This window comes from Bemisia tabaci, chromosome 7, assembly GCF_918797505.1.
Source record: "Bemisia tabaci chromosome 7, PGI_BMITA_v3".
Lineage (NCBI taxonomy): Eukaryota > Metazoa > Arthropoda > Insecta > Hemiptera > Aleyrodidae > Bemisia > Bemisia tabaci.
The window spans coordinates 13,661,153-13,688,830 of record NC_092799.1 but is presented as its reverse complement, the minus strand read 5'-3'; the positions used below and the strand labels follow the sequence as shown (position 1 = coordinate 13,688,830).

Here is a 27,678-nt window from a genome sequence, read left to right as displayed (position 1 = left end):
AGTATACCTCAGTGTAGAGGTGATATTTTTGCACTTTTTGGTGCAAAATTTTTTTTTGATCAACTCGATTCAATTCAAAATCATTATTCAAGAAATAGGTAGAAGTCTCTTGAATGTGACTCAAAACTCGACGGCGCGCGGTCAAACATGCCGAACATGCGGGATCTCCGGATCTACTTAATTGTCGCTTTGGCAACGCTGTTTGAATATGATCAATGCCATCTGGAGATTAGATTGATAAACATGTAAACACTGTGATAAGTGATAAGTTCCAAGTGATAGTATCCTGTTCCTGCACGTTAATTTGCCATCGTGGATGATTCTGTTCTTCTGAGCAATTGATACTATCCCAAGTATGTCATCATTCTGCTGTTTCTCCATTCTAATTTTCTCATATGTATCTTGCACACTTTAGGTCATGCAGTTATTACATTTTGTTTACTTACCCCTAGACATTTTCAGCATTTGTAGGTTAGGATTTTGAGTACACCTGTCAATATTAGTACATATTACTCACCTCATCAGCATGATTTTCCTTTTAAAGACATTGACAGTCAACTAATACTTCTTTTACTCCAAATTTTTTAAGTCTCTTGAAAGCGCAAACATATTGTAGGCGGAGGTCCATGGCCCCTCTTGCCTCCATCCGCATGTTAGATTACATACCGTGTTGGAATGAACACATCTCCAAAGTTTTGGTTTAGTTGAAATGAAAATGAGACCTACACCATGCAATTTGGCAGTAAAATTCATCGTTTGAGAACTGTAATTCACTGCCTCCTGGTTGATATCACTATATCAGTTATTGTCCCAGCTCTCATAGGATAATTCATTTCTCTCCCCACCTTTGTCTGCAGTCCTATGTTTTTCTGTTTCATGTATTTGTATTCATGCTTAAATCTTATTCTAATTTTTCTCTATTTTATATCAGACAAGTCATGGCGGATATCAGTGCAAAACCTGTGAATGAAGAGGATTTACAGAGTCTGAAGGATCGGATGAAAGTGATTTCTGAAGCAGACCCAAGTCAATATCACAATGATTTTTCCCTGAGACGATACTTGCGTGCATTTAAAACTGTTGATGCAGCCTTCCAGGTATATTTTTCTTCAAACACCTGTTTCTATATATAAGCTGATTTTATAGCTTTCTGCAACACCCAGCCGCCAAAGTCCGCTATCCTCCCGAAGCCATTTAGGAAGCGTGCACGCCCTCATTCTTTCTAAAACCCCCTGTCACCACCCTTTCACTGGGCGTCCCCTTCGGCTCTTGTTGATTCTTACACACAAATGTTCACTGTCACATGTGAAAGATTCAAAAAGAGTTCCTGAAATGCCTCGGTGACTAAGTGTTCATGCTATTTCTTCCAATTAGTAATATCTATGAAATTTTCGCTCAGATTTTCTCGCAGAATTGAATGCGGTTCCAACAATGTTGTCCATCATTGGTGTAACTTGTGGGTCTGGGAGGAAGGCTCCCCCTCCCCCCATTTTCTAGTCATGCTGATGTGGTCCATCACCAACATTTATTTTGTAAATTGGGAAACTTCATGGAATAATTTAGTATAAAATAAAATTAAACCTGGAATCCTGCTTGTTTCAAGTATTTTTTTTCACATCACATCATTCAAATAACATGTCTTCTTTGCCAATCAGCTCCGCCCATTGGAAATGAAAATGAATGTGCATGTAAATGAGAATTATATGAAAAACTTTTAAGAATCAATATGAAATAAAATATGCACGTAAGCAAAGAATTACATGCGGTAAGAGGAGGAATTTGTCAATACCTACCCTGCAACGATGATAGAAATGTTAAATGTATGGTTTTATTGATATTTTTTATATTATTATTGATATTGTCTTGAAGTCAAAAATTTCCCTGTGGGAACCTTCGAAAAATCTTGGAATGTTCAGCCCTTGTAGTTTGTCTTATTTTGCCTCAAAGGCAAAAACAGAACTTCATAATTGCCCTGCAAACTTGACATTATTTGACTCACCTGCGAGTCATTGAATCAGTAAGATCCTATGATGAGGGTTGATCTAAAAAGGAGCATTTTTTTTTTCTTTCTTTCTTTTTCTTTCTTTATGTATATATCTTGCATTGATAACCTGCAATAAAATTATTCTCTTTTCCCTTCAGCAAATTTTGAAGACGAACAAGTGGAGGGCAGAGTACAAAGTTACAGAACTTACGGAGGAGCATCCAGTGATCAAAGATTATTTGACAAAGAATAAAGTCAAGGTTCTGAAGCACAGAGATATGCAGGGCCGCCCTGTTATATACATTCCTGCTAAGAATCATAGTGCCAATGACAGAGATATCGATGAGTTAACTCAGTATATTGTTTATTGTTTGGTAAGTTATCCGCCTATCCATTCAATATTACTAGTTTAGCCTACTTTTTTTTTTTTTTTGTGTGTTTTCTGATTAAAGCAAAGAGCTTCTTAAGTAATTGAATCAGCTTGTGCTGGAACTTTATATGGCAAGTTTTTCAGTAAGTGTTAAAAAAATTGAAAATAAAGTTAGACGGGATAATGCAATAGTCCCGCACTACTTCTATGACCCCTAAGGGTCTTGCCCCTTTTCAAGATGGTCCCTCTAAATTTTGGGGGTTTTCCAAACGTTGTCTCCTTTGAACTAAATGATCACCCTGCATGCCTTTCAAAAGGACTGTTGCTAGATGTAAGCATTGCCATGATGATGAGTTATTCTACAGTAGTGTTTAGCAAGAAACACGTTTTCAGGCCTTAAAATAGCTCTAAACTGCTATTTTAATCGTCAGAAAAGAGGCGTTCAGTTTTGTTATTAAAGATTGTTTCTTATCGGCCTGAGGCTTATAAGGTCATATTGGGCGATGACCCATCATTTCAACCCCCTTGATTCCAATGCAACATGACGGTTATGCGGTTCAAATCATAAATAAATTGTTTTATTTAAAAAAAATAACACTTTTATTCCCTTCTAACAGCAATGATATTAGAACATTATCGCGAGCACAGTCGAGATACACAAACTCTTGTTACAATAGCAGTCCGAAAGTAAATAAACACTTGCGGATGAAAGGATTAGCAGCCAATTCCTCTTGTGTGAATCGTTTTATCGGTGCTCTTCACTTTTTTACCCAATGCTTTCTGTAATTCCAGGAGGAAGCTTGCAAGAAATGTTTTGAAGAAATCGTTGATAACTTGTGCATTGTATTTGACCTCAAGGACTTCGGTTTAAGTTGCATGGATTATCAAGTTGTGAAAAATTTGATTTGGTTGCTGAGTCGACATTACCCCGAGCGTTTGGGGGTTTGCCTTGTCATCAATGCACCCATGTTGTTCACTGGTTGTTGGGCAGTTATCAAAGGCTGGTAAGGAATTCTCTCCTAATTTTTTATTTATTCTTACTTTTTTGTCAATCCTCTCAGGTGTGGATACTTGACAATACTTGATTTTCCCTCCAACATCCTCTTGGATTTGCTTAAATTTTTATGAGAAATTGAGGAAATAAACTTGACAATACTAGGTAGTAATTTTGGAAGAAGACAAAACTTCTCCAGAAAATTTTTGAACAAATTCATCAGACATGCAAGCTGACTTTGTACACTCAATCTAATGGACTAATAGAGAAGCTGCAAGTTTAAGCTTTATGATATGTTAGTACCCCAGAGCCGAAAGGTACTTAACTCACATTTTTGGAAAAATGGAGTCAGTGGCGTTTACAAAATCTCCATCAACGGTTCTGTGTCTGTGGAAAATATGGTAGTTCTATCTTACGCCAGTTATGAGGTATGGAATTTGAAAAATTGCAATTTACATTGGAATCAATGGGGCCGGTTTTTCCCTGATATCTCAAGAAAACTGAAATGGAGTTGGGTACCTTTTGGCGCAGGGGCACTGATATGTTTTTCCATCAAAATTTCATGTAGAACATGATTTGTGCAACAAAAATGTATAGATTTACTTCTTATCAAGAAATTAGCGTTTTTTGATGCCCAAATTCAGACCTCCTGCTCATTAAAAGAACCATACTTACTCTATGTATATATGTCGCAGACGAATAGTCAAATCAGGCATTTTATCAAATGACTGGGCAGTTATTCAAATGATGGTCTATGAAGTCTTGCATGTTATTGTTGAAAAGCTTTGGAATTTAAGTGTATTGAATGTAAGAACTCATCACATTTACGGATTTGCTCTTGTATTTTGCTCTCCGAACGCTCCTCATATCTTTTAACCGTCAACGTTTTAAAATTCTGTATTTTACTACATGCTGAAAATCCCGAGATAAAAGCTTGTTTAAGGACTAGATCTAATTTTTTTACGTTTGTATGATGCCAATTTTTACAGAAACTTCTCTCCCAGATGAGCAAATAATTATTTTGTCTAAAATTAGCAAAAGAATCAGGATTTCAAAGTAACTAAGAATATTTGACCATGTATGTCTTGCAAAGTATACATGTTTTGGGTAAGCGTCAGTCAGGTGATGGATCGAGAAACCCCTGAACAGTGAGTCCCACTAGAAACAATATTTCATTGAGACTCTACACTGCATATCTAAACAATAAAATTCAAGTAAAAAAAATCACTTTTTCAATTAAATTTAGATAAGCTTAAAAAAACTTTCCTCTGTTTTCAGTTCAATTCATATTGATTATGTATTCTGCTTTAGATCATGCACCTTTCACTAACTTTGTTTTTTTTTTTTTTATCATATCTTTTTAGGCTGGACGAAAACACAACCAGTAAAGTAACGTTCGTTTATAGTGATGAAGAACTGTGCAAGTACTTGATTCCAGACATTCTACCAGATGGAATTTAGATAAGCAGTCTCGTAACGGGATAATAACCTTAAAGGTACTATAGTGATTTGCACGTAATCAATCATTTTGGAACAAATTCCAAGTTCACTCTGTTTTTATGTTTGTCTAACAAATTTTAATTTTTATTCAATGTTGTTCTCATACTTTATCTCCGTATTCCAAAATTGCCTAACTTCCAAAGTTGACAATTGTTAATTTAAGTTCTGGCTCTTGTAAATTTGTATTCTTACTGGCATACCTGAGTGCACTGTACCTGCCATACTAATGTGCAACATACATATTATAGTGTCTTTTAGGTAGGTAGTCTGATTATTCAATATTTGTACCTCTTTAATAATGTCAATTAATTTAAATTGTTCATTCAAGATTTCTCTGAACATTTTTGTTCTTTTTATCAGTATTCTCGAAAACTGTACTACAGTTGAAAATCACAATACTATTATAAGGGGGCACAGCATACTCCTGAAATCAAGTTTTTTTTAAGTTTTTCCTCATACCTCACAGGAAAAGTTTTAGCACTGACTTTGGCAGACTTAAAAATACAAAACTGTTTGGATTGCATGCCCCAGAAGGAAATCATCTTGATTACATCGTTATAAAAATCGTGTAACTTCGTCTTTGCTTTAAAAAATATGAAATACTTGTACAGTAGTAAGATTTACACAATTGCTTTCCCTTGAAATTTTAAATTTTGTTGGTGAAGAAGCAAGAGTTAATTGCAGATCCAGAAAATTGTTCTTATAAAGATGAAAATGCTTTTACAAAACTTTAAACACAGTGGTTCCTTTCTGCTAAATGCGATCCAATCTACCTAGTGTTGAAAAATTTTAAATTGGGCAGTGAATAACCAAAATCCTCAAAACCTTTGCCTCAAATACATTGCAACGATAGAGTAAATTATTTATCCAATGAGAATTGAATTCCCTTCATCACAAATGTGTTAACCCAAATATGCTTCCATAAGTCTTACCTCAAATGATTTAACATTATTTTCTTGAAATATCATAAGGTATGCATGAGAGATTTTTCTGTCGTAGGTTGAAACTCTCTCAAACAGTTTAAGGGTCCTCTTTTTTTCTAATTCTTATTTTAAGGAAAAGAACAGGCAAAAAGGACTTTCAATGTCATACAAATGAAACTTATCTCTGTTATTTACATGAACAATCTTTCCTTTCTGATGTTATTGTTTCCAATTATTTTTTAGTACATATTAGGTAAATTGACTGTGAAACTGCAAGAATGCAGTATTGATTGCGATGTTTCAAAATCTCAGCTCTTATTTTATTTCTTCAAAGGATTTCTTCAAATACTCCTCACATTGAGAAGAAAAGTTACTGAGGTCCTCAAGAAATGACGTTCAGTAGTTTTCTATTCAGAAAATATAGGACAGACATATATATATCATTATAATGTTTTCGAAGGTGATGTAGAACTGGAACGTTTTTTCCAGTAGAACGTTTTTCCGAAAAACGCTTTATCAAAAAACGACTGGTCAGGACCTGAAAAAATTAACGTTGTTTCCAAAAAAGTTTTTTGAGAAAAACTATAGCGAGATACGACCGTACAGTAGGAAGTCTGTAACCCTGCAAACCGAGACACGTAACTCTGCAGTTTTAACGTTGATATGCTCCTAATCTACAAATGAAAGTAGTTTTAACCCTGCAAAATTTGTATCTCCGCTCTATTTGTACTAATTATTGTTTTGGTCAGCCATCTATGAAAGCTGAATTGATTGTAAATTTTAGTAGTCCCCCCCCTCCCATGCTGGTTCATCTTCTCTGAATTGTTTGCAGTACTCCCATTTTGCCTTTTAAAATAGAATGTTCATTGACAGCAATCTCACTTGACATCGTAACTCAGCAATGCAGGGACTACTTGTTAGATGACCGAAGTGCGAAACCACGTTTTTTTTGTCGCGTTGTTTCAAAATTTCTGCTCTCATTTTATTTTTATGAAGAGAAACTTGCAACTTCGTAGCTGATAATTTTCGCAGAATATTCTGCGGAGCGAAAAGAAAAATCAATTAAATTTTCAAGAAATTACATTCTCTAGTTTTCCAAAGAAAAAATAATGTATGACAGGAAGTCTGCGATGTCATAAACTGAGGCCCGTGTTTTTGCACTTTAGCCATTGACTTTATCTTGCAGCTTCTGAGTGGTCGAGAAGCAACTTGCCTTTATTCTTACTAGTATTTTCTCTGTCCACTCATCAATGTCATTTCTTACTCTTTCCCCAAAACTCAGAATAGAACTGTACAGCTCACTCTATGAGTTTTTACTCTTAATGCCTAATTATATGAGATGACTATCAATAGTCTGAAAATTCTAATCTCTGTGCTGCGAGTCATCGGTGAAAAGACATTTGAACCTCTATTTCTTTCTCTGAATTTTTCATTCCTTAAATCTCCTGTCTTTAAAATTTGAAATGTTTAAATATGTATTGACTGATACTAGAGACCATTAACTTGCCTTCCAATTTGAAGATTCAGCTGTGATACAATTTTTTCCTCGGTTTATTTTTCCTTGAAAAATTTTGAAGTCTAAATAGTTCTGTAGTTTTTAGAATTTTCCTCTTCCTTTCAAGTCTTAGCTCGTTTCACCCTTTGGCATGCACTAGTGAAGAAAGGTGACTGCATTGAAGACAAAGAGATTTAACAGTACTAGCTAAAGTTTGTTTATTTGAATATAATTTCCTTTACAACCTAAGCACAACAAGCTTTTATAATCAAAATTTCTACGTGCAAATTTCGAGAAAAGGTGGGGCTATGAAGTGAATTTCCCGGCATTTTTACATGCCTTATCTTGAAGGAATGTTGCAACACCCAATTGATGTTTGAGGAGGGCTCTTTGATTATTGCAAGATCTACAGATGCCATCCGCCCTCAGTTTCTTGCATTTAAATAAATGCAATCAATCAGCATAAAATTCCTTTTATTCTAGATGCGGTCTTTTTTCCTGCTATTTGAAGGTTAAAAGATTTGTATTATTGAACAAGATTCTTTCAGTTTTTCTCATCTGTGTAGCATTGATACGACAATTCAACCAATATTTTTTTGTAGGGCCCAATTACCAAAATCCAAGTCCGGAGAAAAACCGTGCTTATTCGGTGTGCACTCTATCTTTTGGGCCCAAAAGTGTTTGTCTTAAAAATACCTCTTAAAACTGGGCTCAAAAGATTGAGCACAAGCTGAAAGATACACTTTTTCTGTCTTTCTTGAAACTTAAATTTTGACGTTTGAGCCTTGCAGAAAAATATCGGTTCTATTTTAGTGCTGTCCTTCCTGCCCAGTACCTGAACCAGTGCCGTGATTTAATCCTTTTAAGTATTATTAGATAGTATTAATGTTTGTTGTTAGTGCCTAGACTGTCAGTTTTTAAATGGTATCAAAAAATGTTTGCAGCCCAGCCAGCTGCAATGTTTAGTTAGTTTTCAGAGGCATTGTTTATTTTTCTAGTTTTGAAAACACCTTTCTACATTGACTACCTTAATCGTGATTGTTTTCTCAATATTTATTAAACGATAGATCTTGAATTAAATTCAGCACAACCAAAGTAAGCTGGTGACAAAAAAAAAGTACCCAAGAAGTGCGAATTGTAACATGAAAAAGCTCAAGGAAGCTATGTTAGAACTTTTTTTTCTCTTTGCTACCTTAATTTCTCCTGCAATCGATTTTTTTTGCCACCTGCCTAAATTCTTCCAACAGCAACACCAGGAAACACAGGAGACAAATTGAAAAGCCTTAATAACTTACATCGGGAAAAATGTTGGCTCACTAAAATTGAGCTTATACTTATTATCTAAAGAAAGATAATAATTCTTTACTGGCCAAAAGAACCAAAAATAATTCCAGTTTTTAGTTTGATTTTGTTACGATCTGTCTGAGTTGCTCCTGAGTTATTAACTTACTTAATCTTGAAGGTTTTCTGAATATCTATTGACCCCATTTTGTATGCACACCCATAGAGAGGCAGAAAATCCTCCCTCTGAATGAATCAATTTGGTAAATTTAATATTGCTTTAAAAAAAATTATTATATCATCGGCTCCACCATGTATTTCGACGGCATTATTGTAAAGCCCTTGATGTCTACCCTGCAATGCACCGTGAAGATGTTTGCTTTTCTAAGTCTTCTGTAACGTTGCTTTTGTATTCCTTGTATGAACCGTATTATCAAACATGGGATAACAAAGCAGAAGGTACAGTCATCAAAATAGAGAATTGTAAATGTTTGAATGTTCGCATAGAAATAAAGAAAATTTCAAAAAAAAATTTGTAGAATTTTGATTTTCTAATGACGCAGTACAGAGATAGCTCCTTGATTATTTTTTCATTCTATGGTAAGATTCCAATTGAGTTGATACATACAATGATCTTGCGGTTTTTTTTTAAAAAAAATCAATAAGATATGAACCTAAAATTTTCAGAAAAAAAACACCCACACTAGGATTTGAATAGTATGCAGAGAGTGGACTTATTCCAAGCATAATTCAATAGTTGAAGGAACTGAACATTTATTTAAAAGAAAACTTTACTAAATTATGTACAAAATAAAAAACTAATAACTTCCTAAAAAAATAAATAGACAAACACATCACAGTGGAAAAAATTATTACAGTCACAGGCGTTTGGCACAATTGCTTTTAAATTCTGTTGTAAAAGGTAGGTGTTTAATGATTATAAAACCATTCTAGAATCTAGAATGCAATATGAGAAGACAAACACATATCGACGGTGAAACTACCAAACCACGTATCTCGTTTGCGGTGTTTAAAAATCTACGCTCACATTATATTTTTTTGAAGTAGACCAAATCAATATCATTCCTTGAAATTTTCACGGAATTTTCTCCACACAAAGAGGAAAAATCACAGAAATACTCAAGACTGGGTGTTAAGTAGTTTTTCATTTAAAAAATAAAGTACGACAGGAAGTCTGCGACGTCGCAAATCGAGATATGTGGTTTGGTAGTTTCACCGTCGATATAAGAAACACTGGATATTTCATCGAATTTTTAGGAGTCGGAGACGCCTTTTTGGAGCCAAAGAATTCATGCATACTTCATGTTATGGAATTCTGAAGCAGAAAAAAATCGAAGTGGCAAAGTATTTTCAAGAATTTGCAAAACCCGAAAGGCGAGGTTATTATTGGAAGGTACAGTGTTTTAAACCAATAAAACCGAGGACACATCATACAGGCAACAAAATAACTCTCCAAAAATTTAAAAGACATTTTCATGGGAAAAATATTGAGGAGGAAGGTACATTCGGAAGACAATAAAAAAAACTACTTCTTAGAAGTTACCTGGAAATCTTCAGAGGAATAATGCGTTTCTTGGAATTTTGGGATTCCTTCAAAACCAGCCTCAAACACTTTATTTGTTAGGTCAAAAATTGGCGCAGCTACATTCACTTAAGTTGCACCTAATGAAGAAAATATGATTCATAATTTTGCACTTTTTACAAAATACATGAAATAAATGAGATACTTTATGAGGTTACCTCAGCATGAATATTTATAACTGAGTATATAAATATTTCACGGAAACGGAATTTCCTTAGAAAAATGTAAAAAAGAGGACGAAGGAGGAAGGAAACAGGTCAAAAATCCAAGGGATCGTACGAAGAAAATGAGCAAAAAATACTTACAAAAAGAATGTGCAGGGAAAATCATTTACTTCAGAGAGTTGCTTTCTGGGCATGCTGAATGAAAAATCTCAGAGGGCTAGCTCCATGGAAAAGTTTACAGTTTCTGCAGTAAGCAATCCACATTCTTTTGAAAATCTTTGGCACTGGGTTGTGATGAGGTAAACTAAAAAAAAAAAAAAAAAAAAAAAAAAAAAAAAAAACAGAATTATTTTTAAAATTCTACTATTTCAAGACTAGGCTTGAGGACTTTGCAGTAGAAGAAAGTTGAAACTCACATTTCAAAGTTTTAGAAAGTTTTTCATACTTATGAGCATTTTACCAAAAGTTGTAAAAAAATAAATGATAAATTTTATGTAAAAATATTAGAGTTGGGCCGGGTATCCGGCGATTATCCGGATTGCCGGATTATCCGGCCGGATACCGGATATCCGGCTCCGGCCGGATACGATTTTCGCGAGTATCCGGATCCGGCCGGATAATCGCGCTATCCGGTTTTTGGACCCGCCGAATAGTGCTTTTTTGGCCCTGAGAATTTCGATAAATTTTTGGTGATATTCTTTCTTTTTTCTTCCCTATCAATACAATTTTCTGTATTTTTTCCTGAAACTTTTGACTTTTTTTCAGTCATGGTAATTGTTCGACCTTTATTACCGGAATAACGCACATGTTCTGCTAATTGACGCGATCGCAACGTAAATTCCTCTAATCCGCGACCCGTGTGTTTCACTATGGAACGCCGTTAGTGTCAAAACCCTTTTCTTGCGCGCGCGGAATTTTTTCTGGCGCGCGGAATATTTTTTCGGCGCGCGGAAAGAAAAAACCCGTTTTCGATGAAAATCTCTGAATTTCCGGATTCCGCGCCGGTTTTCGATATATTTGCGCCGTTTGTGTCAAAATTATTTTTGTCGGCGCGCCGCTTCAAATCTGTTCCGCGCGCGGAATTTTCGATATATCGATTCCTGCTCGCCGTTTGTGTCAAAACTATTTTTTCCGGCGCGGCGCTCCAAATCTGTTCCGCGCGCAGAATTTTCGATACATCGATTCCTGCTCGCCGATCGTGTCAAAACTGTTTTTTCCGGCGCTGCACCAGAAAATAATTCCGCGCGCCACTTTTTCGATATATCGATTTTTCTGCGCGCGGAGAATACAGGATGATCCAAAAGTCCCTTCCACCCCCTCTAACTTTTTACCTAATTGAGGTAAAGATTTGAAACTTGGGGGATATTCCTAGGTCAAGGGGAGCTACTTTTTGGCCCCCCTAAAATTTTCAGGGGGCCCCCCTTGGGGGGCAACGGCCCCCAACTTTTAATTTTCAAATGGGAAGACCCCCTTTGTGATAGCTCGTTTGAAAGAACATAAAAAAAGAAAACTTTTCGCGCAAACCCGAAGTCAATATCTCAAACCGTTTCAAAATGGCGGCCGGTTAAAGTTCAAAATGGCCGAAAATTCATATCGGTTATTTGTCGATGGATTTGCGCGAAAATCGGTATGAATGGGTATTTTGACACGAGAAAAACGAATTTGATGTTAGATTTTCAAAAAAACCGAAATTTCCAAAATGGCCGCCGTTTAAAGTTTAAAACGGCCGAAAATTGTCACCTCGGTTTTTTGCTGATGAATTTGCCTAAAACTTGGAATTTGAGAGTATTTTGGCATAAGATAAACAAATTTGAACTTAGATTTCTAAAAAAAATCAACTTTTGGTCATTTTGAACTTTAACCGGCGGCCATTTTGGAAATTTTGGTTTTTTTTGAAAATCTTACATCAAATTCGTTTTTCTCGTGTCAAAATACCCAACCATACCGATTTTCGCGCAAATCCATCGACAAATAACCGATATGAATTTTCGGCCATTTTGAACTTTAACCGGCCGCCATTTTGAAACGGTTTGAGATATTGACTTCGGGTTTGCGCGAAAAGTTTTCTTTTTTTATGTTCTTTCAAACGAGCTATCACAAAGGGGGTCTTCCCATTTGAAAATTAAAAGTTGGGGGCCGTTGCCCCCCAAGGGGGGCCCCCTGAAAATTTTAGGGGGGCCAAAAAGTAGCTCCCCTTGACCTAGGAATATCCCCCAAGTTTCAAATCTTTACCTCAATTAGGTAAAAAGTTAGAGGGGGTGGAAGGGACTTTTGGATCATCCTGTATTCTCCGCGCGCAGAAAAATCGATATATCGAAAAAGTGGCGCGCGGAATTATTTTCTGGTGCAGCGCCGGAAAAAACATTTTTGACACGATCGGCGAGCAGGAATCGATATATCGAAAATTCTGCGCGCGGAACAGATTTGAAGCGGCGCGCCGACAAAAATAGTTTTGACACAAACGGCGCAAATACATCGAAAACCGGCGCGGAATCCGGAAATTCAGAGATTTTCATCGAAAACGGGTTTTTTCTTTCCGCGCGCCGGAAAAATATTCCGCTCGCGCAAGAAAAGGGTTTTGACACTAACGGCGTTCCATAGTTTCACTTTCATAGATGCAGGTGGAAATTCAAGGCCCGAATTTTGTTAGCTACGACCGATCGTGAGTCGAGTAAACTTAACCTCAAAAATCGCGACATTTTTCGCGCGAAAAAGCACTATCCGGATCCGGTACTATCCGGATCCGGCCGGATACTTTTTTGAATTATCCGGTATCCGGATCCGGCCGGATACAAAAAACCGATATCCGGATCCGGTTCCGGTGACGCGAAAATTCCATTTCGGCCCAACTCTAAAAAATATTTTGAACCAAATTGAAGTTTAAAATATCTCAGTCTGATTTTATGGACCTTTCCATGGGTGGAAGCAGGAAATACAAAAAAGCTGTGCTGTATTGATGATGGGTCCAATTAAACCCAAAACACATCTACCCAAGTAGCAGTGATTGCGATAAATAGCGATTTTATCAGTTGATTGTCGCAATTATATCGGTCACAATTTATCGCAATATTACTGAATAAAAAATTGCGATTTATGGCGATTAAATCGCTATGCATCGCAATATTTTGTTCAATAAAATCGCGATCAATTTTTGTCGATACAATCGAGATTAAATTGCCATATATCGCGTTTTTTGTTGCGATAATAGTGCGATAAATTGCTGGGCGATAAAATCGCGATTTTATTGCAACAAGATCGAGGATAATCGCTCAGATGTTGATGATCTCAGCGATTTTATCGCTGACAAAATCGCAACAAATCGCGATTTTTCCGTTGAAAAATGCTACTTGGGTACAGTTGCTTCCTGATTGGACGCAACTAGTGTTGTGCCAAAGAGCTTAATTCCACAAGGAAAATTATACTCAATGCAAGATTTTCCCTCTACAGTGAGAATGAAATGACATCACCTTGACTGATCATATTTGTATTGTCAACCAATGTGAGCTTATTGACTGGTGTCTCGCCGCTTTTGTTCTTTGTAGAAAAAGGTTGATTTTCCATCTTAAAAGACAAATTAGGATAATATTAAAAATAGTTAATTACCTCGTACGATGAAAACACAGGATCTGGTGGGGTGAAATGAATTTTTTCCTTTAAAGATACTAAAATCAACCAGGCAAGATCTCTATACTTTTTAGCCACAGTTTCAAATAATTTTTTAGCACTTTGCTGAAACAAAAAAAAATTAAGGATTAGGCACATTCCAACTTTCAATAATAATTTCGTGCCTTCCAGTGATTAGGCATCATTCTCCTATCATTGAAAATCTACATATTAATGGCTGAAGTAAAATAATAGTTTATTTTCTTTAGAAATATACTAAAATGCACAAATTTATGAATTTTTTTTTCTTTTGGAAAACCAGAAAAAACCCCATAATATCTCCTTTAAATTTTCTGTGAATACTCACAATCTATTTAAGATTTTACTAATTACTTTTTCGGGTAAGATTAAAAAACCCGCAAACATCCTTTTAGTCATACAGTTAAAGCCACTTGACAGTTTTCATTTAATTGATGAGTATCGATTTCTAGTTATTCACAACTGAACATTTCCATTATTCATTGCACATTTCAATCAAGCTACATTTTGCAATAACAAACTATAATTTCTGACGCATCTGTAAAGACACTCATGTGCACAGGGAAACTAGAGGTACATTCGTCATTTATGAACTGAGCCAAAAATTGTAGTTTAGAATTGAAAAATGTAGTTCAATTAATAGGCATACAAATTATCTCATGAAAAATATATAGCCGTTTGCAAATAATATTGGTAATAACAGAAATACTGACGACATAACTCAAGCAATCTAACTTCCGTTCGATCCGGCGGGGGTAAAAATACTTGTTAATATCTCTTTCAGAAGTTGATTTCCGAATTTCCCCTAGTGTGAACAGTTTCCTCCATAATATTTTGAAGGAAAAACATGAGTTATTTTCTCTATTTCAGACCTCGTCTAGTGGTGTATTCCTTAAGCTTATATAGGATAATCTACCTGCAACGGCAACGGCTGCAAAGAACTTAGGTAAACAGATGAACAAGTTAGTAGAGCATGAGACGTCTTTTCGAGGCAGTCCAGGTCTATGATAATCTGTCCTAATCCATCCAACAGAATATGCTGTAATTTATATTGCTGAGTCATCCGATAAGCTGAGCCCACATCGCGGAGGTGACTATCTTTTGCAGACTTCGTAAGGAATGCAAAAAGCTTTGGAAGAACTTCACTGTGGAAAAGAGTAGAATTATTACTTGGATTACTTGACAGAATATGTAAAAAGTGCCAGTTTTTGAAGAGTAAGAAAAACTCAGAAACAAATGAATGCATTTATGGAAAGGAAGTCTGTTTTGTTTGAAATTATGACCAAACAGCTTGTCTGGTATGGTCATGTTCAACGAATGGCAGATGATAGGTTGCCTAAGAAGGTACTAGATTGGGTTCTTCCTGGGAGAAGACGTAGGGGACGCCCAGCAAAATCGTGGATAGGTGGCATTCAAGATGATATCACAAGATGCCATTTACCAGATGACCTCTGGATCGATAGGCAACGATGGCGATTAGGTGTCGCAGAGCGCCCGGGCGCGCTGTAAAGCAACTTGAATGTATGTAAGTCTGTTTTGTGTTGGGTACTCCGAGAAGAACCTAATGTTTGCGGGGTGGATTGGATTTTAAGATTGCGAGTCTAGGTTGGGAAAAACAGGTTGCTTGAGCACTGACATGATTGGATGACAGAAACGCAAATGACATGATCATGTTTGGGGTAGTCAAAGGATGTTCTTCAAAATTTCCCCACAAAGAGACTTGTTTCCCATGTTTCAGGTGAGAGTTACAAGATTCAAAATGAGTCTATCTACACGAGAGTTAAAAACCCTTGTATGACTGCTTTATAATATCATAGCATATTGGCGAGAATATGCCAGTGCTTTTTTTTCATGGTCATAGACTTCCCATTTTTTTCCTTTTTTTTCTTTTTTTATGGGGGGCGGGGGGATAAACTGCAACGTAACTTACTCAATGGTTCTTTTCCTGATGAAATCCTTGGTGATTTTTGCCATGGTAAGGAGCAATTTGAAACTATGATGAATGATCAGTGGTTTTGGTGAGCTAAATCTTTCAACAAGGGGAGCCCAGATTTTGTGAACAACAGGCAATAATTCATCGGTCCAATCTTGCATGACTAGAATACCCCGATCCAAAATCTAGACCAAGGATATAAAAAGAAACTCAATTAGAAAAAAAACTTGAAAACAAAAAATAATGATATCAATTTGCAATTTTGTAGGAAATTATTTTTTGAGAATTCACAATATTTTCGCCTGTGACTTGATGACATTTTTCAATTATCAGATTTGGATATTCACGAGACATTTGGTAGAGAAATTTGAATGATTCTAATAAAGCAAAGAAGGGCTGAGTAGTTGTGCTTCCAGGCTTGTAACTTAAACAAGAGGTTTGGGCAAAAACTACCTCGAAGCAGATGTTTTTCGGTTTTCAACCATCCATCAGACTTGGGAAATTCACCATTCTTCACATTACACGTCACATGAACGTCTGAATGTGATTTGCTCACAGGTTAAAGAAAAATTGTGCGACTGGTAAATCGAAACGCTGTAAAAGTTTTACACATGCAGATTTTTTCGGACCAAGAATTAGTGTATTAATCGCAGATGGTGGCTACAAATTGTCTGCACAAAAATATGTAGATTTCTTCCAAAACTTATCGTGCCTTTGAGAAATTTAAGGAGCCTCAAATGCTTACCAAATAACAGCTGAGAAATAGATGCACAAACAAACCTGCAACACCAGAAGCTGCAAAGATTCATCCTTGTGAGGCAGGAAATTCAGACTTCTTCTCAGGATAGATATAGTAATTTTAATCGTTTCTGGAATATCTTTTTTACCGTCAGACTCAGAATGGAAATCTGCGCCTTCACTATTCTCTGGGTAGTCTGATTCTGAGGTTGCTTCAGCCCTGTGTCAAAAGAGAGAATCATCTAAAAAGGGTATAAAGTAATGTCATGCACTTATGTTAGATGCTGGAAGCAGTTTTGAGTAAAGAAATAAAATTAAACTTGGGGAATACGCAGAGAGGAGAAAATAGAAATTTAAATATTCTGGCTAACTTATGCAGGAGCTAGTGCAGAGCAAATAGGGGTTCAAGTAAGGGAGAGAGATGAAGATTAATTTTTGGGTACAAATTTATGTTCCGATAAATTCTGGCATTAAATTAGGGAAAAGGACAATACAATTGACTTATCAATGTTTACTGCCTTTAAAAGGAGAACTTACCCAGAAAATTCTTCAGGAGCTGAACTATTTTCTTCGATGGCATCATCAAAATTTGAGGCTGCAAGTTTCAACCTATGATGCTCAAGAAAAGTTTCTAAGACACTCTGACTCTCTAAAGGACTACTAGGCTTTTCAGTCAAAGCTTCCTCCTCTTGCGGTGGCATCCACTTTTGTGCATGAGACACAAATGTGAGGAATACATGAAGAAAAGCAACGATGTTCTTATCTTGAAAAGTATCACAACTGTACATCAACACCTATAAAAAAAGAGAGAAGAGTGAAAGGCAGGTAAAAAGACTTACGTTCGAGTTGAGGTAGTAGCTGAAAAAGAAAACGCACAAGAGAAGGAGGAGTAGTATGTTGAGGGACTGTCAAGTAGCCAAGTTTTGAACTTTTTTTTTGTGGTTTACATATCCCCGCTTCTTACATGACAGATAGAGTGCAGATTCATTTATATTATAATTTTTTATTTTGTTCTCTTCTATTTCTTAAAGAAACAATAAATTATTATTGTATTGTACTGTGACTGGTTGGTTTAAGACTTTATTGACTAGAGATAGAAAATCAACGAGCTCATACTAATGTTTATATTAGTGTGTTTGAAGACTTTAAATAAATCTGTAAAATTGTATTCAAATTATTTCTTATTTCCGTACAAAAATACAACTTACATTATTAATAATTTCTTGCAGGGCAGATAATGCATGAACTGTGCATTTACTAATTATCACGATGAAAACATTGAGGACTTGTGGATATCGTGTGACATTCTTCAAACGTAATGAAACATGATGTATCAAATAATCTGAATAGGAATCAATTAACGAGGTCATGTCCTTCAATCCGCAAGCTTTGACTATGTTGTTAAGAGTATACAGTCCTGAAACAAATCAACAGATAATGTAGAGTTCGATCAAAATTAGGAATTACAGGTTTTTAATCTACAAAAAAAAAAAAAAACGTCTTGGGAAAAATAATTTATTTTTTATTATTCATCTTAGAGACAAAAACAAAAATCCTCATAAAATCAATATCACAGAGAGAACTGTACGAGATTTCCCTCAGCATTAAATTATAAACAAACCTGTTTTAATCATTTTCAACTTGTTTTTCTCCGAATTTCTTTGAATGAAAAAAAGACTAGAATCTCAAGAAAAACTCGGTAGTTAAAGGTCCGCATTTATGATAAATTCAGCCCCAACTCCAGCCGATGAAGTTCACCACACTGCCCCATGAGGAGTGTATGTTTGTTTCATTACCCAGTGAGTACTATATATTTACATACTACCCACTGAGCAAAGAATGGTTGCCACTAAATAAATAAATAGAGCTTCATCATTTCATCAGTTGGGAGAGAATTTTCTTGCTAGATACATACCTGCTTCAGAAAACACTTCCAAAGGACTTCCGGCTCTTTCTAATAACAAATACAGACATTGTAAAAGACAAGGTGAGAAAGTTTCTCCTCCTACAGCCAAGGCAATGTCACCAATGCCTTCAATCATCAGACAGACCTGAAACAAAAAATCCAAAATATTGATGGTGAAATAAAAAAAAAAAACTTAACACAAAAGTATTGAAAATGTAACATTCAACCCAAAAATGCTCTTTCAAAGTGAGTATAATTGCACATACTTTACTTGTAAAACTGTGAGCGAAACCACTTTTTCACATGATAGGTTAGCACCTGGCTCTTAAATAGCAAGAAAGAAAAAAATATTGTGTTAAGTTTCCTTTTTGAAAGTTGTTTATGAAGGTAAAGAATAGCAAAAAATATGCAATACTTTTGACTTGCTCAATATCTGTTTTACTAAAAATCTAGTCCTCATACTTCAAACAGATTTAAATTAAATTAACCTTCAGTTTTTTTTTCTTTCCTTTTTGTTTTAGTTTGAAGAGCGAACTTGCGAAATTTTCTACGATCTATAAATTAGGCACCAACCTGGACAACATTACTCTTGATTTCTGCGAGGGACAAATTATTCAGTCTGACTGAGTGGACATCTGCTTGACTGTCCTCCAATATTTCATGTTTTGAAGTTGGTAAGTTCCATAGAGATGGCTCCAGGTATGCGTCAAGTACAGCTGTCATGAGTTCAACATCTTTGCTTTTACTTAGTTCTGGAATAAAAAATGAGATGAAATATTTTTGAATAAATGTATTCATTGAAATCAGAGAGCCGTATAACCTTTCTGTAATCACCACCGATGGGCATAGACCGATTTAGTGACTATGTCATTCGATATGATATTGAACCCTTGGTTCAAATGTAAACAAACACAGAACCTTGCTTCTGATTCTGATTTGGTGGTAAAATGCATCCAAGTGTTTGCTATAATCAAAAGTTCTCATGTTTAATGAGTCTTTAATTGATTTATGACTGGTCAATGACTAAAATTATATAAACCAACACAATTAACTCATGAAGTGTTCGTATAATTATGAGGTTGTGTTAGTTTGTTTTGGTTTGAACCAAGAGTTGGATATTATATCAAATGACGTAGTCACTAAATCAGTCTAGCAAGACAGTACGTAAATTAAGCACTAAGTTACATGCTTCCTCTCTTATATTTTACTGAAAAAGTCATACACACAGCTGAACAGAGAGTCCAAAAATTGACTAAAAATTATTGCATTCACATTGATCAAATAGAAAAATAGTGAATATTGGTATTGGTACATGTTCTTATAAATTTTTTGCATTTATGTTACTTCTTTCATGTACTCTCTTTACATTTCACTTTTTGATTTCTGAACCTTTCACACCCACCTTCTTATCTTTTCGGCAAAATTCAATAATATTTGACGAATTCTCCTCTGTCATTAACAAAGGTGTATGAGAGGTGAAGGGTAAAGAGGTTGCTTCTCTGGAATCCAATCACACAGCTCTTTTTAATGATAACTGTTCATCGTTAAGTTATCTGGAAAATATGGGAGAAACTTACCATTAGCTACAATTAAGTTCAAAATAAGAGTGATTTCTTTCCTGTGCAAAGAATTAGTTTCATATAAATCCAACAAATGATGAGCGATAAAAGTGCCATGACAGTCTGACAAAATGCAACATATTTCCTCGAGTTTCTTTATTAAATTCTCATTGCTAAAATGGCGAAATGCTCGCCACGATTTTGACTTTTTGGCCCAGCTCTCATATTCATCATAGTCTGAAATTAATAAAAAACAAAACGTACTTGATATAACATTATAATTTAGTGCTGCTGTTACATATCCTAAAGTTGCCTTGATTTAAGGCCTTCATATTTTTTCTATGAAGTTTTGTGAAAAAACATTCTCTCGCTTAAATAAGTTCTTACGTCTCCATTTGAAACATGGAGCTTGAGTTAAAACGTTCTTCATTAGCTCCAGATCACTGAAATCTATCACAAGAAGGACCCATGGCTTTAACTGCAACAAATGTCACATGAACAAAAACATGATCAAACCACTGTACGCTCTGCACATTTGGCGAGAGGTTTGTATTTGGTAACTGTGAGGTTTGTCTTCTAAGCTAAAATTTGATTGAATAAAAAATAGAAGAAAATAGTCCACACCAAATAATTTTACACATTTTTAGACAGCAATAGAAGATCCGCCATCTTGATTCTTGCATTTACTTCAATGCTAAATAAAAGTCAGACGATCTTCTTTCGCAGTCTGAAAGCGCGTAAACTTATTTGGTGTGTAGCCTCATTTTTACTTCCCGCTCTTATTTTCTGAAAATTAATTTCAAAACTGAAGGTTGACAGCTGTTGAATGAATAATATGATGTGTCAGTGTCCCTCTTCTTTTTTAAGACACTTCTAGTTTTCTGATATATTCATAGAGAAAAAGTCAATCTCTGAGACATTAAATGCACAGCAAAGTCCTTAATAGTATATGAGAGCTCATAGCAAAATAAAACATCTGATAGACGACTTTGGGATGGGCTTGATAGTTACTACCTTTGACGATAAAGTCTTCTTCAATGATTTTTGCTCCTGCTGTATCTAACTCCATTAGGTGAACTAGGGCAGAAATGAGTTTTTCCAGATGGGCAGAGGAGTTAAGCATGTGGGGTAAACGAGCAGGTCCTAACAAAGAGAGGTAGCCTCCCAAGAGAGTCAGCTCACTTAACTGTACATTTTCATCTGAAAAATCAAATAAAGAAAAGTTTGTACAATTTATATTAATTAGCTAGGGCTGGACTCACTACTATTTTAAGGAGAAAACATACATAAGAATGCTTAAATTGGTACCATGTCTAATGGTTCATTCTACCAGAGGAGAAATCAAAAGTTCCAAGTATAATATTGTGGTACTACATGATGGGCACTTCTAAAAATTTTCCTGTGAGGAGCTTCTTAAAATAGGAATTCAAGCACAGCAGAAGTTTGTTAAATGAAACTATTGTTTATTCAAAATTGTCTTCGTCCCTTAACACTGCAATAAGAAACACTCACAACACTGAGGATGTGATGGTAGATTCAAATCTAATTTTCGGTGCTGAGTCCGAAAGAATTTTGATTTTTTCCCTACCCTCGTCAATTTTTCGGAAAATTGGTGAGTAAAGGTAAAGAAAAAAAAGTACTTGTTAGACTCAGCGCTAAAAATTAAATTTGAAGCAACCATCATATCCTCATGTTTTTATGGGTTCTCAGGTCTACATATGTGTTATTGCTAAGTTACCTGTTCCATTCACAATGCGAGGTAATTTTGTTACAAGATGGAAAAAGTTTTCCTCGATATTCTCAACTAAAGATTTGCCATTTTCTGCTTCACACTTCTGCGAAAACTTGTGTAGGGCAGTTTTGGCTGCATTAGATACCGCATCTATCTCGTCTTGAGCGAGCACGATTAAGGCATCAATTAAGAACATTAATGATTGCTGCATGGTTCTGAAAAAACAATCCACAGGTAAAGTTAAAATTCAGGAAGTTCAGAAAGTGGAAAGCAACTCCTAGCAACATGACAAGATAAAAAGATTAAATATGATACAAGCGAAATTATTTTTAACTGCCATGACCATCCCTTTATTTTTTGATAAATTGTTTCCAAAATTCGTCACTATTATTTTCCTCAAATAATACTCACTTCCTGATGAAGGCCTGAATTTTTTTTGTTTAATGGTTTACAACCAATAGTTTTAAAAAAACTGAAATATAACTGATCAGTAAGTCTTATAAATCTATGTAATTCTAAGCTGTTTTTGCTAACAGCATTAACTTGTTTTCTGACTGTTTAGATTCATTTATGACCTGTACCATAGCCAATCAGCTCTCATGTACAAAATGTGTCTAAAAAAAGGGGGGGGGGAAACTTTGCATACCTACCGTCAACCATCGAAACGAATTTCATACTTCAAATTATATGATGTAAGACAAAGATAATAATTCAAAAATAAAATAATCGAAATACCAGATTCTCGATGATTATTATTTATTATTTCTTGGTTTTAAATCAATATTTTTACACAAAAGAGATTTTTTGAGATTAAAAGGTCAAAAGGTTGAGTCAGAAGGTTTTATTTTACACCGAAACCATCACTCCTTTGTCAAACTTGTTGGAGGTGCACAAAATTTTTCCTTCAAAGTTTCGCTGCATCTGGAGGAAAAATTCCCGAGATTTTGAAATCCAAAATTTGGAGAAATCCAAGTTTTCCAAGCTGACAAATGCAAGAAAACCAATGCATAATTGAGGAAATGCTTGACAATTCAAATAATATTTGAAAACTTAGAACAAGAGAATTTCCTTTACCTCAAACAATTAGATACTATGCGATCACTTGCAACAGCAAGCTCATGTCTCACTTTCCAATGTGAATGACTCCTTACACTGACAATGTTCTCAGTAACAGGCGCCAAATTTTTGCTGGTGTCTGCCAGCCAAGCCTCAGTCCTCTGCTGCATATCCATTATCTGTTTAATCTTTTCTTTTGTGCTGGTCTCTAGTTTGCACAAACTACGGTCATCTGATTTCTGCACCTTCAAGTTGTCATCCATGACGAGAACAACAACGTGAGACCACAATCGCAAAGCCATCTGAAAGGCAATGATTATGAACAATAAAGCTAACAATGATTAGATATTTCAGCAATGCAGAAAAAGGTTTGATCAACGTTTCTTACTAATGTAATAAAGTTCTTTAAAAAAAGTAGTTTTCAACTTAAATGAAGTTTCATATGGGTTAAATTAAAAGGAAAAACTTCTAATCTGCAAAAAGTGCTGAGAATGGATAATAAGACTCCTTAAAATTCAACGAGTGCGAGGAATGAAAAGTATATAACCCCTCGATAGAGTAATAGGTGTCAACAAAATTGGTAAAAATAATGATTTTCCAATTCAGGTATTTTGGGTTTGAAGCGCTGCTGAACCTTTGAGTGGACTCTGATCTTTACCTAATATACTTGTCTCAGAGTCTATAACTAGAACTAGTTGGGGTAAAGGGGTTGTCCAATATTTTTTTACGACATTTGATTTTTAAAGTGTACGAGTTTCTTGGGGGATTATTTGTATACTACTTACTGCTGGTGAGGAGATTGAGGGTGTGAAAATTTTAGGAAATGTGACTGTCAGCGGTTAAAAAGAATCAATAAGCCAAATAACTAAAACTAGGGTTACTTGGGTCATTTTGTAGAGCAGCATTTTCAAAGGCAACATTGTATTTTTAGAGTAGGGCAGTTATGTCGAGCCAAACCGAAGTAACGACAGTTTGAGATAGACGCAGGTGCAAATTTTCAGGGTCTCAAATGAGTGTCCCTACTCCATGGAGGGTTACAATTAAACAAAATAAAAATACTCAATATAGGAATGATTTCTGATGTGGCTTGATTTTATTTTTGGGTAAATAACGTTACGGGAACAGCAAAATTTTTCTTTTCACACAACCAAATATGCTGCTAGTTTAGACCATCTAATACTTGGCTTGGCAAAGATAAACAATGTTTTGACCTACCAAAGTAACCTGGTGGTTTTGAGTGACATTTAAAGCAGCAGTTGCCTGGCACAAAGAGACGATTCCGGGTAACATGAGCATCACTATGTTTGAGCAGGATTTCTTTACTTCATCGTCAAATAAAGAGCCAGTCATGATCATTAGACAATTCAAGGCACTTACTCTACATCAAGAAATAACACCAGAGATAAGGTTTGTTGATATGATATCATTAAATGATTTTATAATGACAAGTGTTTACCTAAACAATTTTTTCCTTCATTTGTAATTTTGTTCTTTGATAGAGAAAAAAAGAGTGCTAAAACTTTTAAAGAAATTAGGATGGATCTTCTCATGAATTAAACGAGGATGCAGGGATGCAGAAATGCTTAGCCTTCCCATTTTTCGATTGGCCTTCTTGCTTTAAAAGCCCCATCTTCCCAAAATTTTCAAAATTAAGACAAATTCACTAATTGTCGTAATTCTCTGAGAAACATGCAAATTTCACATTGATTTAAAAGGGAAAACGCGATGCCCCCCCCCCCCACCACAAAAAAAAAAAAAAAAAAATGCTATTGCCTTTCCAATTTTTCAGCCTTCCATTTTTTTCAGAGACTGCGACCATGGTTTCGATATTTTGATCATGATCATATCATAAACTTGGAAGTTTTTGCATCCCTGCAAGGATGAAAGTGTGTGAATTTTACATAGTCTAATGACACTAATGCCCTTTTTCAAAAAATCGATTTACCAACTTGATTAAAAACATTCATACAAATGTACAGATGAAACATAGAAAAGAAACCCTTGTAATAAATTCACTTAAAAAGTATTCCTTTGGCGTGCTTCCAGCCTCCACCTCATAGATAGGTAGAAATAGCCCCAGTATAAAGACACAAAATAGCATGTTACGTTTAAAATTTAAAATTGTTTTAATTAAAGTTAACACTTAAATGCAGGAAGCACTTGCAAAATGTATTGTTATTAAAAAGTGTCCTCTATGAAGGATCCCTTTGAAAGTTTGGAACAGTGCTATTACTTGAATTCTAAAAAAATAGGACTACATATTTTTTTCTCATGCAAAAGAGAGGAATCCAACCTGAGAGTATGGAATTTTTCGTTTTTCACGATTTGATTGCAAGTGTAAACCCCAAAGCTCAACTTCGGGTAGTAAGGTCTTGAATAGAACTCAACTAACACGCTAGGATCTGATTTGATGAAGAGCTCTGCAACACATTCTACCACACTCAATTTTAGCTCTTCTGGCACATCTTTACCTGAAAAAAAAAATTCATTAATACAGAACAAATTATATAAATTTGATAATTGGGACTTTTAAATGCTCGCCTGCTGCTTACATTGTTTTAATGGCTAAAACAAAGATACACAGGCTGTCTCAAAAGTTTTGCATCAGACCTCCGTATGAGTTGACAAAAAACATTAGTGGCTATGATTCTGATACTAACTTTGATGTACATTATCGCACATAATTAGGTACAAGAATTTTGGAAAAACACAGTTAATGACATCATCCAAGAGCAGGACAATGAAAAAGAAATTTTTAGGTTTCGAGTATACATATGTGAGAGACGAAAGAAAATCAAAGATGATGGGAAGGAACTTGTCACTGATTTTCAGTGTAAAACTGTTCTAGCTGCTGTGCTATGAGGGCTACAAGGACTCTTGAGAACTTTTATTCTGAAACTTGAGCCACCGAGAAACAAGGTAAGAACCTGGGGTTGAAGTACAATATGCTGTAGGAAATTGATAACTTACTGAGTTCAGGATTCTGAGGGTTTGAGATCAGTGAGAACAACAGGGAATATAGCTTAAGGAAATTCTTCAACTCTGTTAGAGAAATTCTCTGAAGGACTGCTTTTAGACACTCGACTAAGGAGATCAAAGTTTCTTGGCTGAAATCAAAAAATGGAATTGGTTAGAATCAAGGGAACAGAATCAGTGAAATTAAGTCTGTAAGTGTTTTAAAATAAAATAATGGTTGCCATGCAGCTAACTATAAAGATTGCATCAACATTTATGCCTTTGAATGCTAGCTCTGAGGACTTGCTCTGAAATTCAAGAACATGATTCTCTTGGGCATTCGTTTCTCTGAAGCTAATGCGGCCTCTTTTGAACTGTGTTCCAACCACTATTTCTGCAGTGAATCCATCGCGGCAGATAGCTAGTAAACCAGTACTGAGGCTTAAGGCCACTGTAGAGAGGTACCTAGTATCAACACATAAAATGTCAAATGTGATTTGATGCGTGACATTTTTCCAGAGAGAGCTCTGAGATTCAGTTCAAATCTAATCATATGCATGCTTGGTTCGTCAAAACCTCAAGTTCTTGAGTGTTCACCACTGCATAAAAAACTCCTTGTTGAATTATTTTTAATGAAATATCTGGTGATCTAAGCGATGGGTCTGTTAATGAAGGATGACTTGGAAAGATCGATGTTACAGCATTCTTTGAGAGATCAATTCCACAGAGGCCCCAAAATGGAAGGGAAAAAACGAACCTCAGATTTTTATGGTTGTGTAGATGCAATTCCAGAGGGAAAATAACATAGTCCTTGAGCCTTAACAGCCCTGAGATAGGCACCGAGCCTATTGTTGCTTTCAAATCCCATAAAGTTGACTTGCTTGGACTCAATGCCACTTTGTCACAGACAGGCTTTAGAACTAAAAAGGCACTTTTAGTTTCAGAATCCATGATTCCTGGTAATTGAATAAAAGTATATTACATGATAAAACTTATTAAATTTGTGAAAACACTTGTGAGAACTAGATAAGAAACCGAGAACTGCAATATCCGTGTGATTCGTCTATCTGCTCCTGCATGCTTTTTTTGAGGTTAGAAAATATGTAAATAAACAAAGCGGTGGCGAGGGGAAGGAAGAGGGGGAGAGAAAAGAAGCCAAAATAAACCCGCTGGATGTCACTCGTTCATTTTTCGAAGTTCCGAAGTGAAAAACTTACCAGAACCTCTTGGACTAGTTCCTCGAAGTTGTAGTTCAGATCGGGTTGTTTCCAGTGAAATTGATGCAGATAATACTGCTGCCTCTCCTCATGCCATTTCCATTGAGAACCTCCGAACTCACTTATCTACACAAAAAACTCAATGATGTTACATTAACCTAGAATCAAAAGCAATTTGGTGAATAAAAACTATAAAAAAAAAAAAAAAAATTCTGTCATGTCACGGGCTTGGGTATTGACGAATTAATACGCAGCTTGTCTTCTCCATTTTCGCAGAAATTAACGTCATCGCTGACATTTTATGACAAACGTTGGTATAAAAAACTCAATTTCCTATTTTTTGAGGTAGATAGACAGGAATTCGCTCTCCAGAAAATTTGTTTCCGTGAACAACAGCCATTTATCTTGTTAACGATCACATATACATTTGTACAATCATAGTTATCATAGTTAGTGCAGTATAACTTACCCAATTTGTAGGTGGCTTCCTCTCACCGTTGACTATTTTTGGGTCCTTCCAGACGTAATAGTCGGTGTAAGGGTCTATTCTTTTCACGGATTTTAAGAACCATTCATGCTGGTCACTCGTGTGGTTTGGAACAAAATCCAAGAAAAGGTGTATCCCT

At 35.6% G+C, this 27,678-nt stretch overlaps 2 protein-coding genes across 4 annotated transcripts; one reads left to right on the top strand and one right to left on the bottom strand.

The window, feature by feature from the left end:
• The first annotated feature begins 201 nt into the window (after window positions 1-201).
• On the top strand, window positions 202-10,230 carry LOC109035349 (uncharacterized). 2 transcript variants are annotated; one of them, XM_019048948.2, is made up of 5 exons: window positions 202-353; window positions 932-1,097; window positions 2,143-2,358; window positions 3,147-3,358; window positions 4,713-10,230. In XM_019048948.2, the coding sequence occupies exons 2-5, from the start codon at window positions 939-941 to the stop codon at window positions 4,807-4,809; spliced, it is 684 nt and encodes a 227-aa protein (XP_018904493.1). In that variant the 5' UTR covers window positions 202-353; window positions 932-938; the 3' UTR covers window positions 4,810-10,230. The 2 variants fall into 2 exon arrangements, with proteins under 2 accessions (XP_018904493.1, XP_072159077.1); XM_072302976.1 differs by lacking the exon at window positions 202-353 and adding an exon at window positions 404-471.
• Tti1 (Telo2 interacting protein 1) lies at window positions 10,091-26,937 on the bottom strand. 2 transcript variants are annotated; one of them, XR_011900302.1, is made up of 18 exons: window positions 26,593-26,937; window positions 25,851-25,987; window positions 25,174-25,351; window positions 24,096-24,258; window positions 22,899-23,182; window positions 21,831-22,039; window positions 21,107-21,292; window positions 20,111-20,329; window positions 19,107-19,285; window positions 18,543-18,678; window positions 17,836-18,044; window positions 17,165-17,421; window positions 16,670-16,847; window positions 15,887-16,074; window positions 14,873-15,101; window positions 13,918-14,043; window positions 10,456-10,618; window positions 10,091-10,230 (listed from the first exon to the last, which is right to left on the bottom strand). XR_011900302.1 is itself a non-coding variant. In XM_072302975.1 (17 exons), the coding sequence occupies exons 1-17, from the start codon at window positions 26,784-26,786 to the stop codon at window positions 10,550-10,552; spliced, it is 3,141 nt and encodes a 1,046-aa protein (XP_072159076.1). In that variant the 5' UTR covers window positions 26,787-26,937; the 3' UTR covers window positions 10,238-10,549. The 2 variants fall into 2 exon arrangements, 1 of the variants encoding a protein (XP_072159076.1); XM_072302975.1 differs by lacking the exon at window positions 10,091-10,230 and having other exon boundaries at window positions 10,238-10,618.
• Window positions 26,938-27,678: the final 741 nt, after the last annotated feature.

Coding starts and splice junctions, on each gene's coding strand:
- LOC109035349 (XM_072302976.1), top strand. CDS start 419: ATGCAGTTATTACATTTTGTTTACTTACCCCTAGACATTTTCAGCATT. Junction 472..931: donor GACATTTTCAGCATTTGTAG/GTTAGGATTTTG, acceptor ATTTTATATCAG/ACAAGTCATGGCGGATATCA. Junction 3,359..4,712: donor TGGGCAGTTATCAAAGGCTG/GTAAGGAATTCT, acceptor ATATCTTTTTAG/GCTGGACGAAAACACAACCA.
- Tti1 (XM_072302975.1), bottom strand. CDS start 26,786: ATGGATTCTGAAACTAAAAGTGCCTTTTTAGTTCTAAAGCCTGTCTGT. Junction 22,040..22,898: donor ATAGTATCTAATTGTTTGAG/GTAAAGGAAATT, acceptor TTGTTTTTTCAG/AACCATGCAGCAATCATTAA. Junction 10,619..13,917: donor CTGTGTTTTCATCGTACGAG/GTAATTAACTAT, acceptor TTTTTTTTTTAG/TTTACCTCATCACAACCCAG.